The 17253-nt window shown below is 44.9% G+C and overlaps 1 protein-coding gene across 1 annotated transcript in view; it reads right to left on the bottom strand.

Annotated features, from left to right (window-relative positions):
* Positions 1 to 17253, bottom strand: part of RAB15 (RAB15, member RAS oncogene family) — a 67470-nt gene that overhangs the window by 28848 nt on the left and 21369 nt on the right. The window contains exons 2-3 of the mRNA XM_044272552.1: positions 6310 to 6370; positions 3631 to 3691 (exon numbers count right to left, since the gene is read on the bottom strand). Of these exons, the coding sequence (XP_044128487.1) occupies positions 3631 to 3691; positions 6310 to 6370 (122 nt within the window). The remainder of the gene's footprint in view (positions 1 to 3630; positions 3692 to 6309; positions 6371 to 17253) is intronic.

Below are 17253 nucleotides of genomic sequence, written 5' to 3'. Positions count from 1 at the left end.
AATAGCAGAACACGGTTCTCTCAACTGTTTCCGTACTTCCCACCACCTCTGCCCATAGTATTCAGGCGAGAAGGGAAGAGGGGCACTGTTCTAGAGAGGGGTTGTCTGTCTCGTATGTGTCATTCACTTTCTCTCATTTTACAGCATATAGCGTCGCACCTAAGGTTTAGGCTGTGTTCACATGACTGTTTCATTTTCCGTTCTTCTGATCCGTCAGAAGAACAGAAAAAAAGCAGGATCCTGTAAAAAATGGATCCTGTGCATACGTTATGCATATTTTGCAACTGTTTTAGCCATTTCTGTCTGAGATCCGTTTTTTTAAATGGAAAAAAAATCCTGAATGCAGCACTTTCTTTTATCATCTACAAAAAAACTGATCTCACGTGGAAATGGCTAAAACGGATGCAAAATATGCATAACATATGAACAGGATCCATTTTTTACAGGACCCTGTTTTTTTTTGTTCTGTTCTGACGGATCAGAAGAACAGAAAATGGAACAGTGATGTGAACCCAGCCTTACTTGTAACAGATATAGCAATAACAAAGAATAAAGAGATCAAAATGACAAAAAAAAAAAGATCAATGTGAGAACCAGGAGACCCACCATGTGCATTTTACAAAAATTGCTTAGTTTTAATGGGCAATTTTTGACATTAGTAATGATGGATCATTTTCTCTTGAATTCCTTCTGTGCTTTCTTATGTTGTATTTATGCGATAAATAAAGTGCAATTTTGAGCCCAGTCAAATACTGTATATTTGTGATTTGACTATTGTCACAATTAGTGTGAATAGTACAAAGTTGTAGCTTAATAGTATGGTTAATAGATGGGACGGGGCTTAAAGTCTATGTTCTGAGCTTACAGGATTCAGACAATTCTAATCCAGATGATGCTTGGCTATCCGTGTGAAATAATAACATTCATGATAAATTTGTACAGCTGCAAATGGTGCATGAAAACTAGTGGTCCTGTTCCTTTGTTTTATTGTTTCCCAATCTCCTCCCTGATAACTCAAGTGTCTCCTTTTCATAATGCATAGGTATGCGCAGCAGTTTTTTTCACCTCTGTTTGTCTCATTCCATTATTGCAGCATCGCTTGAGTTCTGAATCATGTAAATACTTTCAGTTTTCTTCTCACTTCAAAGCTTTTTTTTGGAGAGAATTTAAAAACAAGGGGGCTAAAGAATTTAAAAACAAAGAAGCTTTACTCACCTCCACTAATCCCCCACTGCTGCTGTTCTGACACTGCTCACGTCCCTGCTGCTTTGTAGTTCATATTCTTGCTTGGTAAACTGGAAACACCTTGAAAGGCCCATTCAGCCAATTGTTAGTCTTTTTGTTTTGACCTGCCTCAGCCAGCAAGTAGTTGATCAGGTCTTTCCTAGCATTTACGGCATGACAAGCCAGGACAGGAAGTGCAGAGCAGCAGGGACTGGAGCAGAATTGGAACAGCTGCACCCGGGAAGTTGTGGAGGTAAGTAATGCTTCTTTTCTGGGGGGGTTTCTGACACCCATTTTTATAAAATTCTCCCAGATCACCACTTTAATGAAAATAAATATGTACTTTTCTTGTTACTATACTTTAACTTTACATTTACACAATTTACAGTCTTGTAATTTAGTCAGATACCTATTGCCAACAGCCATCATCCAAATTTAGTTGTTTAGTTTGTTTTTGTGATATAATCAGCTCTTTCAAACAAATTTTTTTCATTATGGCAATATCACACAAAAAGTGGCATAAAAGACAATTATATTTATATACTGTATGTAGATTTATTATTCTGCTTCTTAGGCTACTTTCACACTTGCGGCAGTGTGATCCGGCGGCCAGTTCCGTCGTCGGAACTGGCCGCCGGATCCGCCGATCTGCCGCTGACTGAAAGCATTTGTGAGACGGATCCGGATGCGGATCCGTCTCACAAATGCATTGCAAGGATGGATCCGTCTCTCCGCTTGTCATGCGGACCGACGGATCCGTCTTGTACATTTTTCTCATTTTTACCGATCTGCGCATGCGCATGCCGGAACGACGGATCCGGCATTCCGGTATTCTGAATGCCGGATCCGGCGCTAATACATTCCTATGGGAAAAAATGACGGATCCGGCGTTCTGGCAAGTCTTCAGTTTTTTTCGCCGGAGAGAAAACCGTAGCATGCTACGGTTTTCTCTTTTGCCTGATCAGTCAAAACGACTGAACTGAAGACATCCTGATGCAAACTGAACGGATTACTCTCCATTCAGAATGCATGGGGATATGCCTGATCAGTTCTTTTCCAGTATAGAGCCCCTGTGACGGAACTCTATGCCGGAAAAGAAAAACGCAAGTGTGAAAGTACCCTTACGTGCATCTAGATCTTTATTCACATAATAGGTAATGACTGTAGTGTTTGGATATTTATGTAATTTAGTTATCTCGCATATTCAACTACCATGTCATGTAAAATTACTCCTTACTTTAGTCTGAGGAGAAGCAGGGACCCAGGACCCCCATTATAGAAACTAACCTCTACCTAGCCTGGAGTCAATTTAGCAATGGAGCCTTCATAGAAGGAAACTGGTGATAAATAAAGGTATATTGTACCTTTTAGCTTTGTTTATTTTCCTCATTCACTAAAAGATACATACATGCATTTTTTTTCAAACCAACAGGATTTGTTGTTTTAAATCGTTAGTGACTGGGAATACACCTTTTTACAGCAGTCACTAATGGGCCTTAGGATAGGCCGCCAGAAGAGCTGCACAGATTTCTCATTTAGCGGAGAGCAGGAGCCCAGCTGTCTCATGACAACCTAGCTCCTGCTCTAAAGGCCTGGATCAGCAGAAGCGCCGATCTGGGCCGTTTAAGTGACCGCGGCATCTAAGTGGTTTAGAGGGAAGGGGCTTCCTCTCTCAGGCATCGTCCTGCAAAAATCAAGCCCTCACACAGCTCAGTAGAAAGAAAAATAAAAAAAAGTTATGGGTCTTGGAATGAGGCGATGGAAAAGCATTTTCTTCTGTTTTTTAAAAATTTGTATTGTGCAAAAGGAGGGTGCGCTCCTATTCACTTGTATGGGGAGAGCGTTTGGCGGTGGCCATACCCCGGGGAACCCAGGGTCCTCTGGCCACCACACTCCCTGCTCTGTTCTCGAGGTAGGAGCAGGTCCCAGAGGTGGGACCCGCACCTATCAGACAATGGGAGCATATCCTAGCTATATGCCCCCATTGTCTGTGATGGGAATACCCCTTTAAGGTGCTGTTGCATATTAGATGATGACCATCTACTTTACACAGATCAAGATCAAGCATCAGATACTCCTAGATGAATGGTCTTGGACCAAAAATGTCCAAGTTGCCAAGTTATGTCTGGATAAATTTGCACTAGCCAACAACTGGGCATAAACATGACTATATGAGGGACCCAGCCTTCATCTGCTGTGCATGGTTATCTTTAGATTTTAGCTATGAGGTCATTTCTAGTTAGGTTTGTGCATAAAGATAATAAAGAATGGACCTGGCAGCCATGTTTAAACCATGTTCATGTTAGTACTAGTTGGACCAGAATATACATATACAGGGCACAAAGGTAGCCATATATCATCACAAATACCTTTAAAAGAAAGTCTGAGATGTCAGACAGCCATTACCTGTGCTCTTCTATAGTACTGTTTCGTTATTGTCTGGTATCTCTCTTGACCAGCCGTGTCCCTATGAAAACAAAATGTTCCGTGGTTAATAGCTCAAATATTATAGGTATCAAATCATTTCTACCAAAGCGTGTGACATGGTCATAATTATGTCAGTTCTGCTATGTCCTGCTAAGATGCTTGATCACATTGTGATGATTCAGACAAATTGACACTAAGCCTTGGGGCTTTATGTGCGGGATGTCTTCACTCATTCTATGGATAAACATGAAGATTGATTCATTTTTTTTCCAGCCCAATTCTTTGTCTAGACAAGTACTTCAGCACAAATAAGAATTGCTTTCCTCTATTATTATTTACCACACAGCGCGTACCCACCAGGCTGCATAGAAACGGTCTTTTGTTCATTCAGCAGACTCATTTATAATCAGGACGGCAATGTCCGGTGAAAATACAGCTGCTGGTTAACAGCCGTCCAAATAAAAGTTACCTCTGAGCTTAGAAAAACAATATCCAGTGTCGTGTCAGACTGGCCCACCAGAGGATCCTCCGGTGGGCCCAGGCTCTGGTACCATAGTGGCCCCAGTGAAAATACAGCTGATCAAGCTGCTGGTTAACAGGCATCCAAATAAAAGTTACCTTTGAGCTTAGAAAACCAATATTCAGTGTTGGCGTCAGACTGGCCCACCAGACAATCCTCAGGTGGGCCCGGGCTCTGATGCCATAGTGGCCCCAAAAATTAAACAGAAAAAAAAACACATTTGGAGCTGCTTTTGGAGACAATAAATTGCCACTATGGCCTGAACAATAATCTCTTCCGGTAGGCCCAAGGAACCTGTCAACACTTCAAGTCAAGATTAAAGTCTCCACTTTGGAACAGCCTTTCAAAGATTACATAAATAATTCATCTCCATAATAAATAGTGACTTAATAATTACATTGTGTTCATATCTCATACCGATCCTAAGTTGCAGCCTGTATTATAGCTCTGAGCTGCATTCAGTTCTGCAAGCTATAGAGCAGAAACCTCCAAGAATTCCTTGCAGGCTTAACACCGCCACAAAGTTTGCTGTGGTCATTTGCATTCTGGACAATGTAATCTTTACACATGGGACTATCCAGTAATCTGATGTAGGGGAGAACTGGTCAAGCCTGCTAGAGATATTTTGTTCTTTTATAAGATATTTTGTCCCAGTGTTGGACTGGGGTGCCTAGGGCCCACCAGTAAAATTCATACTGGAGGCCCACTATACAGCTACATGCAAATACTACCTGCCCACACAGAGGAATCCACACAAAACGTGACAGGAACTGCAGATTTTAAATCTGGAGCATATCAATTTATTTTGCAGATTTCCCAATCCACTTAAAAATCTGCATGTAACTAATTTTTACTGCATGGAAATATGCCCCTTGTGGCCTACACTTAAGAATATATCTTTCCTTAGAACGCATTTTATATTTTTAAATATGTTTAGAATTGATCTACCTAAAAATGAAATCTGTCAGCTTCAAAACACTCCCCAAATTAGAGAAAGCGGTAAAAAATATAAGTGATGCAGAGTCCAATTATGTAATTTTTATCTTCATTCTCACTTGCATTCTGAGGCTGTGCTCAGACAATGCAGAAGTAAAATACACTGAGAGGACTCCTCCTTGATGTGTATGAGCCCAGGAGTCCTCTCAATGCATTTTCCTGCGGGCAGGGGCGGACTGGGAACTTGGCCTCGATGTTGTAGATGGGTCCTAATTGACAGAAGGTGGGGAAAGACAAGTAGATGGGGCCAATAGAAGTTTGCAAGGTCAACAATACCATAGTGCCACACAGAATACCATTCCACAGAACCACACAAAATACCTCCCCAAAAGCTGTCCCTTTGTGATGGCCATCAATAGCTGCCATGTTCTGTCCTGCTCCCCTAATTGTTTTAAATTAAAATATCGAGCTGGAGGTGAAATACAGCCACGGCAAACCAGCCTTACCTTTAGCGGGCTCCTTGACTTTCTCTGATAATGACCCCTATGTTGCCCCAACAGTATGTACCCGGCCAGTGGCAGTGAGGAGGCCTTTGGTGGCCATATTGGGCATTGGCCCACAAGGAATATTCCATGTAAGGTCTACGGCCAGTCCGTCCCTGCTGGTTTCTCGGAGCACAGTGTTAGAATGCAAGTGAGTATGAAGATAAAAATTACATAACCGAACTCGACATCACTTAAACAATTCACCGCTTACTCTAGTTTGGGGGGTTTCGGAGCTGACAGATTCCTTTTAAGTAGATAACTACATACAGAATGTATTTTATAGTCCAAACCTGCATTCACAATGCTGCTTACCTTCAGTGGAAAACGTTAACAAGCTTGCAGTCAGCTGAAAGTCCTTATCGGAACTCATTTAATGCAGTGAGAAAGTTTGCATTTCCTTCATCAGATTACAATACGCTGGTTAAACACTGTAATTCCCAGAATGTACAGTAAGCCAGAGCAGGCTGTGTGAAGACACTGAGTCAACAAGGGATGCTGTGAGACTTGAGCTCTGACGTTTGTAGATGCAGTTTTGAAATATAATACAAACTGTAACTCAGGATCAATGTATGTACTGTATTTGGATGTTCACTTTAATGTTACCCCTGCTCTACCCTACAACTCTAGATTAATACATTCTCCACAATTCTAACTTACCAGATCTGTATCCGTACTTTGATGCCATCAACATCTATGGTCTTCATTTTAAAATCGACTCCTGAAAATAAAAATAAAAATCTATAAATGAATAAATAAATAAAAATGATGAAACTGTTGAGTTACAATTCTTTGTCCACCTATTAACAGAAATTTAGGAAAGTATTCAAGAACCTTACATGGTCTAAGCATTATTTGGCAATAATCAAAGTAAGCAATACAAGACTACAGTGCAACTGCTTGTATGGGTATTACAGGATGTGCAATTTATTTTTATTTTTTATCAGTTTACTTTTTATTGAAATAAAGATTATCACATGAACACCAAAAAGGAGTTCTTAGTTTTTGTACAGTTGAAAACAAGTACAAAAGGATGCAAAGATGGTGGTGTACGCAGACACCATAGACAAATATGGGAAATCAAGAATTGTATGAGCAATACAGCATTAGGGTCCATTCACACGTCCGTGTGTTTTGCGGATCCACGGATCTGCAAAACACGGATATCGGCGATGTGCGTTCCGCATTTTGTGGACCGCACATCGCCGGCACCTTATAGAAAATGCCTAATCTTGTCCGCAATTGCGGACAAGAATAGGACATGTTCAATATTTTTCGGGATCGAAATTGCGGACCCGGAAGTGCGGAGCCGCAATTCCGAATCCGGGCAGCACATCGTGCTGCCCCATAGAAATGAATGGGTCCGCAATTCCGTGCCGCAAAGTGCGGAGCGAAATTGCTGACGTGTGAATGGACCCTTAGAATGATTAAAACGCTGTAACATTTTACTCAATAACACCCTCCCACCCACCCCTTCCCAACTTGAGCAGAGAGACAACAATGTGGGCACATTAAGGACAATCTTACATCTGGGAAACAAGACAGCGCTATCTGAGTATAGTGGCTCAGACGATCATTCACTACATGGCAATTATGTAGAACGCCCGGGGAGGGAGTGTAGCAAGGTCAGTTGTCCCCGTACGCAATCCTAAACTAACGCTTGTGAAGCTAGTTGTGCAGACTCAACCCATCCTTGCCAAAGAGATAAAAACTTATTTGGACAATTTCGCTTAACATATACCCATCTTTCAAGTCTCAGGGTTACATTCATCCTATTAATAAACTCTTGCCTTGTAGGCGGAACTTCCCGTATCCAATGTTTAGCGATCAGTACCCTAGCCTGAAACAGTAGTCTGTGAATACATAAGGAGTTCCTATCCCCCTGTCCCGGGAAATCTAGTAGCCACAGCACACAGATCCTAGGGTCATCAGGTAAATGTATCTGAGTTGCAGTCGCTATAATACTTCTAATTTCCTCCCAATAGGGCCGCATCCGCGGGCAACTCCAGATCATATGAAGTAATGCCACTTCAGCTTCCCCACATCTAGGGCACATTGAATTCGGGCGGACACCAATCCTGAAAAGAAATTGGGGGGTCCTATACAGGGGTGTATCTATCACAAGGCAAACAAGGCATTTGCCTAGGGCAGCACTTGCCAATGGGGCGGCAAAATGCCTTGTTTGCTTAGTGATGGTTACACAATATGCTAAATATTTTTTTTGCCCCTTGTCCGATCCTTCACTATGCGAGCGGCATCGCCGGCGCCACATAGTGAAGGAGTTGAAATACTTCCTCCTCCTCCTGACTTCCTCCCGACCTCCCCTGCCTTTTGCGTCCGCGCGTTGCCGTCGTGACATCACACGGAGGTGGAGTCACGGGCTGGCAACGCTAGGGTGAGCCTTATCTCCTCCAAGTGCAGAACGGATCCTGCACACGGTCACCGTGAACACTGAGGCCAGGCCCCGGCCACCAATGCACTGATCCCTGAGCCTGCTGTCTTCAAAAACTGTAAGTACTTAAATTACAGTAATTCACAAAAAATCAATTACTTAGTTGTTTTATGGGGTAAGGGGGTTGGGACCCGTTGAGTGGTTAGAGGGGGGAGAAGGGGTGGGTCAAATTTATATATGGGGGGGTGCCTGAGTTTAGTCTCGCCTAGGGCAGCACAAAACCAAGATACACCACTGGTCCTATATACTCGGTGTATAAGGAACAATTGTGACAATTGCTGGGATTCACTAATAGTCAAAGAGGGAGTAAGGGCCAAAATATCTGTCCATTGTTCCTGGGACAACGCTCTAAGATCCTTCTCCCACTGGGCCTTTGCCCTAATGGTAGTAAAAGAGGAGGTAGAATCAGAAATATATCTATAAAGCAAAGATATGAGGCCTTTAGTGGAGGAACCATTTAATAAGTGCTTAATCACGGAGGGAGAGTCAGCTATCTGCACTCCCCTGGGAAATTGTGCCTGAAACGCATGCCTCAATTGTAAAAATTTAAAAAATGCTGTATTGGGCAAGTTGAACTCTTCCTGCAACTGGATAAAAGGATTTAAAAACTCCACCGATTGAAGTTGTCCCAAGAACAATAGACCCCTCTTCTCCCATGGAGAAAAACCTTCTAAACGAAATATCTCCAGTAATTGAGGATTACGCAATAGAGGGCTAACATCACAGAAACCAGTAATACATATCAGATTTTTAAATTTAGACCATACTTTGGTCACAGGAGACAGTGTCGGAAGTGTTCCATGAACCGACCGGGAGTAACCTAATTCCACTGTGGCAATAGGAGCCTTCTGTTTCGTGACAAATGAAACAATGGCAGCCGAGGAATCCAACTCACCAGTTTGAAGCCCCCACATATAGTAACAGGTCATCCGCATATAGCGAGACCCTCTCCTCCCGGTGGCCCACCTGGAAACCCTGCCAGCGCGACGATGTACGCAACAAACAGGCAAGAGGCTCAATGGCTATTGTGAACAGCAAGGGTGACAAGGGACAACCCTGCGGAGTACCCCTGTGTAAAGGGAAATATTCAGAGAGCATCCCGTTCGCCCTAATTCTCGCAACTGGGGAGTGATACAACAACCGTACCCAGGAGATAAAACCGTTACCAAAGCCCATAGCTGCCAGGACTTCCCATAAGTAACACCATTCTATACTGTCGAAGGCCTTGGCAGCGTCCAAGGACACCACGGCCCGACAGCCCCCTGTGTGTATCGGTCTTTGTATATTAGGAAACAACCGCCTAAGATTAACGGCTATACTTCTATCTGGCATAAACCCAGATTGGTCTTTATGTATTAGCAGAGAGATGACCTTATTGAGCCTGTTGGCTAGCACTTTAGCTAGTAGTTTGACATCGTTTGGTAAAAGAGAAATGGGCCAGTAAGATTCGGGTTGAGTTAGATACTTATTTGGCTTTGGTATCACTACCACTACAGCTTCGCGCATAGATGCAGGCAAGATACCAACCTGTAGGGCCTCATTAAATGTATTTAGTAAGTGAGGGAGAAGACACTCCTTATATTGCTTAAAGAATTCCGCCGGAAGTCCGTCTGAGCCTGGGGACTTCTCATTAGGAGAGGAGCTCAAGGCCACCTCTAATTCTTCTAGTGTAAGTGGTTCATCCAAGAGATCAGCGGATTCCGGGGATAGCCTAGTAAGCGATATTATTACTCCTTATTCACTGCTATTCTAGAGGAGTACAACTCCCTATAATAGCCGTGAAATACATTTAGTATAACGGCATCCTCAGCGGAAAGATCTCCGCCAGGAGTCCGTATTGTCGCAATTCTAGGGCCTTCTTGAGAACGAATCACCCTTGCTAGTAATCTACCCGTGCTCTCACCCGCCTCAAAATATTTTTGTTAAAGAAAATACTGCTTATTGTTAGCTATATGTAGTAAATGCTCATTAAGCCTAGCTTGCGCCTCTCTCTATTTGGCCTCCACATGTGGGGATGGGGCACTAATGAACCTGTGTTCCCACGTCCGTACCTCCAGGTGCATGGCCTCAGTCAGTGCTCTAGATTTTTTTTTTGCGCCTCTGGATCCTCTGAATAAAGAGGCCCCGGGCATACCACTTCATGGCATCCCAAACCGAACTCAAGGATTCAGACCCTACATTATTATCAAAAAATTCCACAATAAGTCTGGTCAGCGGTTCCTCCTCGTCCAATAATTGGATCCAGAATGGATTAATCTTCCAGAGTGTCATGCCTCGGCGACTCCCAGATTCTTAAAGCTTCAGTTTGAGATGAATGGGGGAGTGGTCAGAGAGGCTACGAGGTAAGTACTCCACTACCGACACATAAGAGGAAGCATCCAGAGACCCAATAGGCAAATCTATCCTGGACAGGGAGGAGTGGGAGGCTGAAAAACATGAAAATTGTCTCTCCACAGGAAATCTAATCCTCCAAAGATCATATAAATCCACCTCCCTCAATAGTCTTGCCAATGACTCCAATGAGGTCTCTCTGGTAGGCACCGAGGCCTGAGGCGACGGAAATCTGTCCAATGGAGGATCAAGTGAAAGTAGAGGGATGGCACTCAACACCTGAGGTGTATGGAAAAATAGTGTTTAATAAAGAATAGCTGATGTTAAAAATATATTAAATATAATGGCTGTATATGTACATAATTAGATAAATAAGTACATGATGGTAATAGAGATTAAAAGATAAAAAACACAAATATAAAAAATACAATAAAAAATATGAGTGAAAAATATGGGGGTGATTAAATGTCAATTCAATTAGATCCTGCTGGAAAAAAAGGATGAATCCTGCTGGAAAAAGAAACAGATATCTGCTGAAAAAAAGTCTTTTTCTTATATTGTAATGACCAGTGATATGGTGGCCAATATTATCCTGGTACAGTGTCAGTGATGTGGAATCCTGTTGGGAGAGAAAGATGCTCCTTCCTATAAAAGGTCTAATTCATATATCCCAAGATTTTGGGTTTAAAATTCAATCCAATTCTGGTATTGATTATTTATTCACAGATCCAGTGTTGGTGGGCTGTGGAATAGAGACTGCTTAGTAAGCAGGTACGTTACCCTCCTTGCGGCTGTTGATGCGCTGTTCAGCGGCTCCTGTCCGGGCGGCGATGTCCACGTGTGCCGTTCCCGCTCGCTGGTATCTCCGGCCGTTGGTTGCTATTAGGTGTCGTCACTTCCGGTGACGTCACCTGCGTTCCTCGGATCTCCCGCTCAGTGCTGATGGAGCTTGCCACGTGGAGGCTAATGGCGGGAAGTGGAGACGCTGTAGCTTTTTAGGAGGGAAGTGGATAGATAGCTCCGGAGCTCATCTGTAGTTGTGGGATCCTTCTTATTCGTTGCTAGCTAGATGTCATAGGCTTACTCAATGCCTCAATGCATTGAGTAAGCCTATGACATCTAGCTAGCAACGAATAAGAAGGATCCCACAACTACAGATGAGCTCCGGAGCTATCTATCCACTTCCCTCCTAAAAAGCTACAGCGTCTCCACTTCCCGCCATTAGCCTCCACGTGGCAAGCTCCATCAGCACTGAGCGGGAGATCCGAGGAACGCAGGTGACGTCACCGGAAGTGACGACACCTAATAGCAACCAACGGCCGGAGATACCAGCGAGCGGGAACGGCACACGTGGACATCGCCGCCCGGACAGGAGCCGCTGAACAGCGCATCAACAGCCGCAAGGAGGGTAACGTACCTGCTTACTAAGCAGTCTCTATTCCACAGCCCACCAACACTGGATCTGTGAATAAATAATCAATACCAGAATTGGATTGAATTTTAAACCCAAAATCTTGGGATATATGAATTAGACCTTTTATAGGTGTAATGACCGGCAACACACACAGGGAGGAAAACAGGGAAGGCCCTGCACAAGGGAGAGGGAAAGGTGGTGACCCCTAACTCACCTTGCAGCTGGTACCTGCCTGCCCTGTCGTCCCTAGACGGGTTCCTCACCCGTGCGGCGATCACGTGCCTAAACCCTGGCTTTCCCTGAAATGAGCCCTAGATAAGGAACGGGCCGGTGGGATCGCTAGTCCGCACCACTGCACTAAGTGGGAAACACCAGGGGGAGGACAGACAAACACAGACAAACACAAACACCCAGGTGGACGACAACAACTGTCCACAAAGGTCCAACAGGGATCCGGAGGGTAGCGTTCTGGATCAACTACCAGAGAACGCAGCAACACAGCTCCAGTGGGTCAGAATAGATGTCCAGGCAGGAAGCTCTATATCTGGCAACCAGAGAAGTGTGAAAGGGGAATATAAGGAGGATTGGGAGTGCTGGACAAGGAACAGCTGAGAGAAGGAGCTACGGATCCCTGAGTGAGCCAAAAGGGTTTGTAAAGCAAACCCAGAAAGCTACAATAAGGAAACTTCCCTATCTGACATAGAGCGTGCAGCCAACCGCTGCGACCTCCTGACCCTGGGTACAACGGAGTCAGGCGTGGCTCTTGACACCCTCGTGACAGTACCCCCCTCTCTACGAGGGGCCTCCGGACACTCAGGACCAGGTCTCTCAGGATGAGAGGCATGAAAAATCCGGACTAGCCTGTCGGCGTTTACCTCAGACGCAGGAACCCACATTCTTTCCTCGGGACCGTAACCTCTCCAGTGCACCAGATATTGGAGAGAGCGGCGGACCCGACGAGAATTAACAATTTTGGATATCTGAAATTCCAAACTACCATCCACGACAACAGGAGGGGGTGGCAGCGGTGACGGTTCTAGAGGTGGAACATATTTTTTGAGTAACGACTTATGAAAGACATTATGGATTTTAAAAGTCTGAGGTAACTCCAGGCGAAAAGCCACGGGGTTGATGATGGCTACAATCTTGTAAGGACCAATAAACCTAGGACCCAGTTTCCAAGAGGGAACCTTCAACTTGATATTCCTTGTAGACAGCCACACATAGTCATTCACTCCTAGGTCCGGACCTGGCGACCGTCTCTTATCAGCCATGCATTTGTATTTACCTCCCATATTTTTCAAGTTAGCTTGCACCTTCTGCCATACTGAAGAAAGAGATGACGAAAACCGTTCCTCTTCGGGAACCCCAGAAGACCCCCCCTCTTTGAAAGTACAGAATTGGGGATGAAAACCATATGCACCAAGAAAAGGTGACTTGCCAGTGGATTCCTGACGGCGATTATTTATGGCAAACTCAGCTAACGGTAAATATGACGACCACAACTCTTGGTTTTCAGACACAAAACATCTTAGATATGTCTCCAGGTTTTGGTTGGTGCGCTCAGTCTGTCCATTCGACTGAGGATGGAAAGCTGAGGAAAAGGACAAGTGAACCCCTAAACGGGAACAAAAAGCTTTCCAAAATTTAGAAATAAACTGGGTTCCCCGGTCCGAAACAACATCGGAGGGGACCCCGTGAAGCTTCACGATCTCACTGACGAATACCTGAGCAAGAGTTTTAGCATTAGGTAGTGCGGGTAACGCAATAAAGTGTGCCATTTTGCTAAACCTGTCCACTACTACCAAAATCACTGTTTTACCCGCAGACAAAGGTAAGTCAGTGATAAAATCCATAGACAGATGTGTCCATGGTCTATTGGGAATGACGAGTGGTAATAGAGACCCTGCAGGACGTGTATGTGAAACTTTTGCGCGCGCACAGGTAGAACAAGAAGACACAAAATCCAATACATCCTGACGCAACCTTGGCCACCAAAAACGACGAGACAATAGCTCTAAGGTTGCTTTACTACCCGGGTGCCCAGCAAGTGCCGAATTATGATGTTCCTTTAATAATTCGAGACGTAGGTTCAACGGTACAAACAACTTCTCTGAAGGGCAAGAGACCGGGGCGTCCCCCTGGGCCTCTAACACCTTCCCCTCCAAGGCAGAGTGTACCGCAGAGACAACTACTCCTCTTTGTAGAATGGGTACCGGATCACTCACATTACCCCCTCCAGGGAAACAACGAGATAGTGCATCAGCCTTGGTATTCTTTACCCCAGGACGATAGGTAATCACAAAGTTAAACCTGGTAAAAAATAGCGACCACCTAGCCTGTCTAGGGGTGAGACGCTTAGCTGATTCGAGGTACAGCAGATTTTTGTGGTCCGTAAACACAGTGACGGGGTGGACTGCCCCCTCTAAAAAGTGACGCCACTCCTCAAACGCAAGTTTAATAGCTAACAGTTCCCTATTGCCAATATCGTAGTTCTGTTCCGCTGCAGATAGTTTTTTAGAAAAGAAAGCACAAGGACGCCATTTGCCAGGAGACGGACCCTGAGACAGCACAGCCCCCACTCCCACCTCTGATGCATCGACTTCAACAATAAAAGGCTGAGAGACATCAGGTTGGACTAGTACAGGTGCTGAGGTAAACCTCTCTTTTAGAGAGGAAAAAGCAACTTTAGCGGCGTCAGACCATTTAGAAAAATCAGTCCCCTTCCTAGTCATGTCAGTAAGGGGTTTTACGATCACCGAATAATTTTTAATGAATTTCCTATAGAAATTCGCAAAGCCCAAGAACCGTTGTAGTGCTTTGAGGTTCTCAGGAAGATCCCAATCCAAAATTGCCTGGACCTTCCTAGGATCCATACGGAAACCTGACGCAGATAAATAATAACCTAGGAATTGTATCTCCTGAACGGCAAAAACACATTTTTCAATTTTAGCATATAATTCATTCGTCCGTAGGACCTGTAGTACTTGTCTGACATGCTCCTCATGTGTTTTCAGATCAGACGAATAAATTAAGATATCATCTAGGTATATTACCACAAACCTGCCGATTAGATGACTAAAAATGTCATTAACGAAATGTTGAAAGACGGCAGGAGCATTGGTCAGGCCGAAAGGCATAACTAGATTTTCATAATGCCCCTCAGGGGTGTTAAAAGCTGTCTTCCACTCATCCCCCTCCTTGATACGAATCAGATTGTAGGCCCCCCTAAGATCGAGTTTGGAGAACCACCTAGCACCCGCAATCTGGTTAAACAGGTCAGGAATGAGAGGAAGAGGGTATGGGTCTCGGATGGTTATCCGATTTAATTCACGAAAATCTAGGCAAGGACGCAGGCCCCCATCTTTCTTTTTAACAAAGAAAAACCCTGCAGCCACGGGTGAAGAAGAGGGTCTGATGTGTCCCTTAGCCAAACTCTCGGAGATATAATCCTTCATGGCTTGTCTCTCTGGACCTGAAAGATTATATAACCTGGTCTTGGGTAATTTTGCGCCGGGAATGAGGTTAACCGGGCAATCATAAGGACGATGAGGTGGTAACTTCTGACAACCCTTTTCAGAAAAAACGTCCTCAAAGTCCGAAACAAATGTAGGTAGGGTAGTTATGGAGGCGACTAAGCAATTGCTATTTAAGCAATTTTCTCTGCACGGCTCACTCCACTCCAATATCTCCCTGGCCTGCCAATCCACCACTGGATTGTGCGCTACCAACCAGGGTAGGCCCAGCACCACCGGAGTGGGAAGCCCCTCCAGAACATAACATGAAAGCATCTCGTTATGGTGGTCCCCTACCCGAAGGTGTAAATTATGAACGATGTGGGTGAGGTTTCTCTGAGACAGAGGAGCAGAATCTATAGCAAATATGGGAATAGGTCTCTGTAACGTACAGAGAGACAAACCCATAGTGCGGGCAAAATGGGCATCTATCAAATTTACCCCTGCTCCACTGTCTAGAAAGAAAGAAACAGTCTCTGTCTTATCACCAAAAACAATAACCGCTGGCAACAAAAATTGCGATGTACGTATGGAGGAAACGTATACCCCCCGGCTGACATCCTCCACACAGCCTGGGGTTAGTAGTTTTCCGACGGTTTTTTTGTTTCTGAGGAAAGAAGGACAGACGTTAATGAAATGACCCCTCTCCCCACAAAAAAAACAACCCCCACGCCTACGGCGAACCTCAGGAGGACGGACCTGACGAGTAGTTCCTCCTAGCTGCATAGGCTCGTCTATGTCCGTACAGACTAACTGCTGCTTGGGAGGGGTTATCAATGGCTCCGGTTTTTTCAACCTGTCCCTAAGGCGTCTATCTATACGGATAGAAAGGGACATAACTGCATCAAGGGAAAAGGGGGTCTCATACAATGTAAGCGCATCCTTAACCCTTTCGGATAACCCAGAGCAGAACTGACTCCTGAGAGCCGGGTCGTTCCATTGGGTATCCGTAGCCCACCTACGGAAGTCAGAGCAATACTCCTCTACCGGCCGCTCTCCTTGTAGGAGTCTCCGTAATTTTGATTCAGCCAGTGCGACTCGGTCAGGGTCATCATATATGAGACCCAAGGCCCCGAAAAACTCATCCACTGACCGAAGAGCCTGGGAATCAGTAGGTAAAGAGAACGCCCAGGACTGCGGGTCCCCCTGCAGCAGGGAAATAACAACACCCACCCGCTGTTCTTCATTACCAGAGGAGTAAGGACGCAGTTTAAAGTATAGTTTACAGGCCTCACGGAACGTCAAAAACTTGTCCCTTCCCCCAGAAAATCTGTCAGGGAGAGGGACCTTGGGTTCCGCAACAACCTGGTTACCAGTAGCAACCGCTGGGCTTGCGGTCTGTTGTAATTGCTGCTGTTGCTGGAGGACCGACGCCTTCAATCCTGCCACCTCCAAAGACAGGCCATGAAATTGTTCGGACAGAGCAGCAATTGGATCCATACTGGATTATAAGTAGGTAAAAATTTTTTTTTTTTTTTTTTTTTTTTTTTACCTACACAAAAATAAGGGCCAGATATAATGTAATGACCGGCAACACACACAGGGAGGAAAACAGGGAAGGCCCTGCACAAGGGAGAGGGAAAGGTGGTGACCCCTAACTCACCTTGCAGCTGGTACCTGCCTGCCCTGTCGTCCCTAGACGGGTTCCTCACCCGTGCGGCGATCACGTGCCTAAACCCTGGCTTTCCCTGAAATGAGCCCTAGATAAGGAACGGGCCGGTGGGATCGCTAGTCCGCACCACTGCACTAAGTGGGAAACACCAGGGGGAGGACAGACAAACACAGACAAACACAAACACCCAGGTGGACGACAACAACTGTCCACAAAGGTCCAACAGGGATCCGGAGGGTAGCGTTCTGGATCAACTACCAGAGAACGCAGCAACACAGCT

The sequence above is a fragment of the Bufo gargarizans genome, chromosome 11 (assembly GCF_014858855.1).
Source record: "Bufo gargarizans isolate SCDJY-AF-19 chromosome 11, ASM1485885v1, whole genome shotgun sequence".
NCBI lineage: Eukaryota > Metazoa > Chordata > Amphibia > Anura > Bufonidae > Bufo > Bufo gargarizans.
This window is presented reverse-complemented; position numbering and strand designations above follow the sequence as displayed.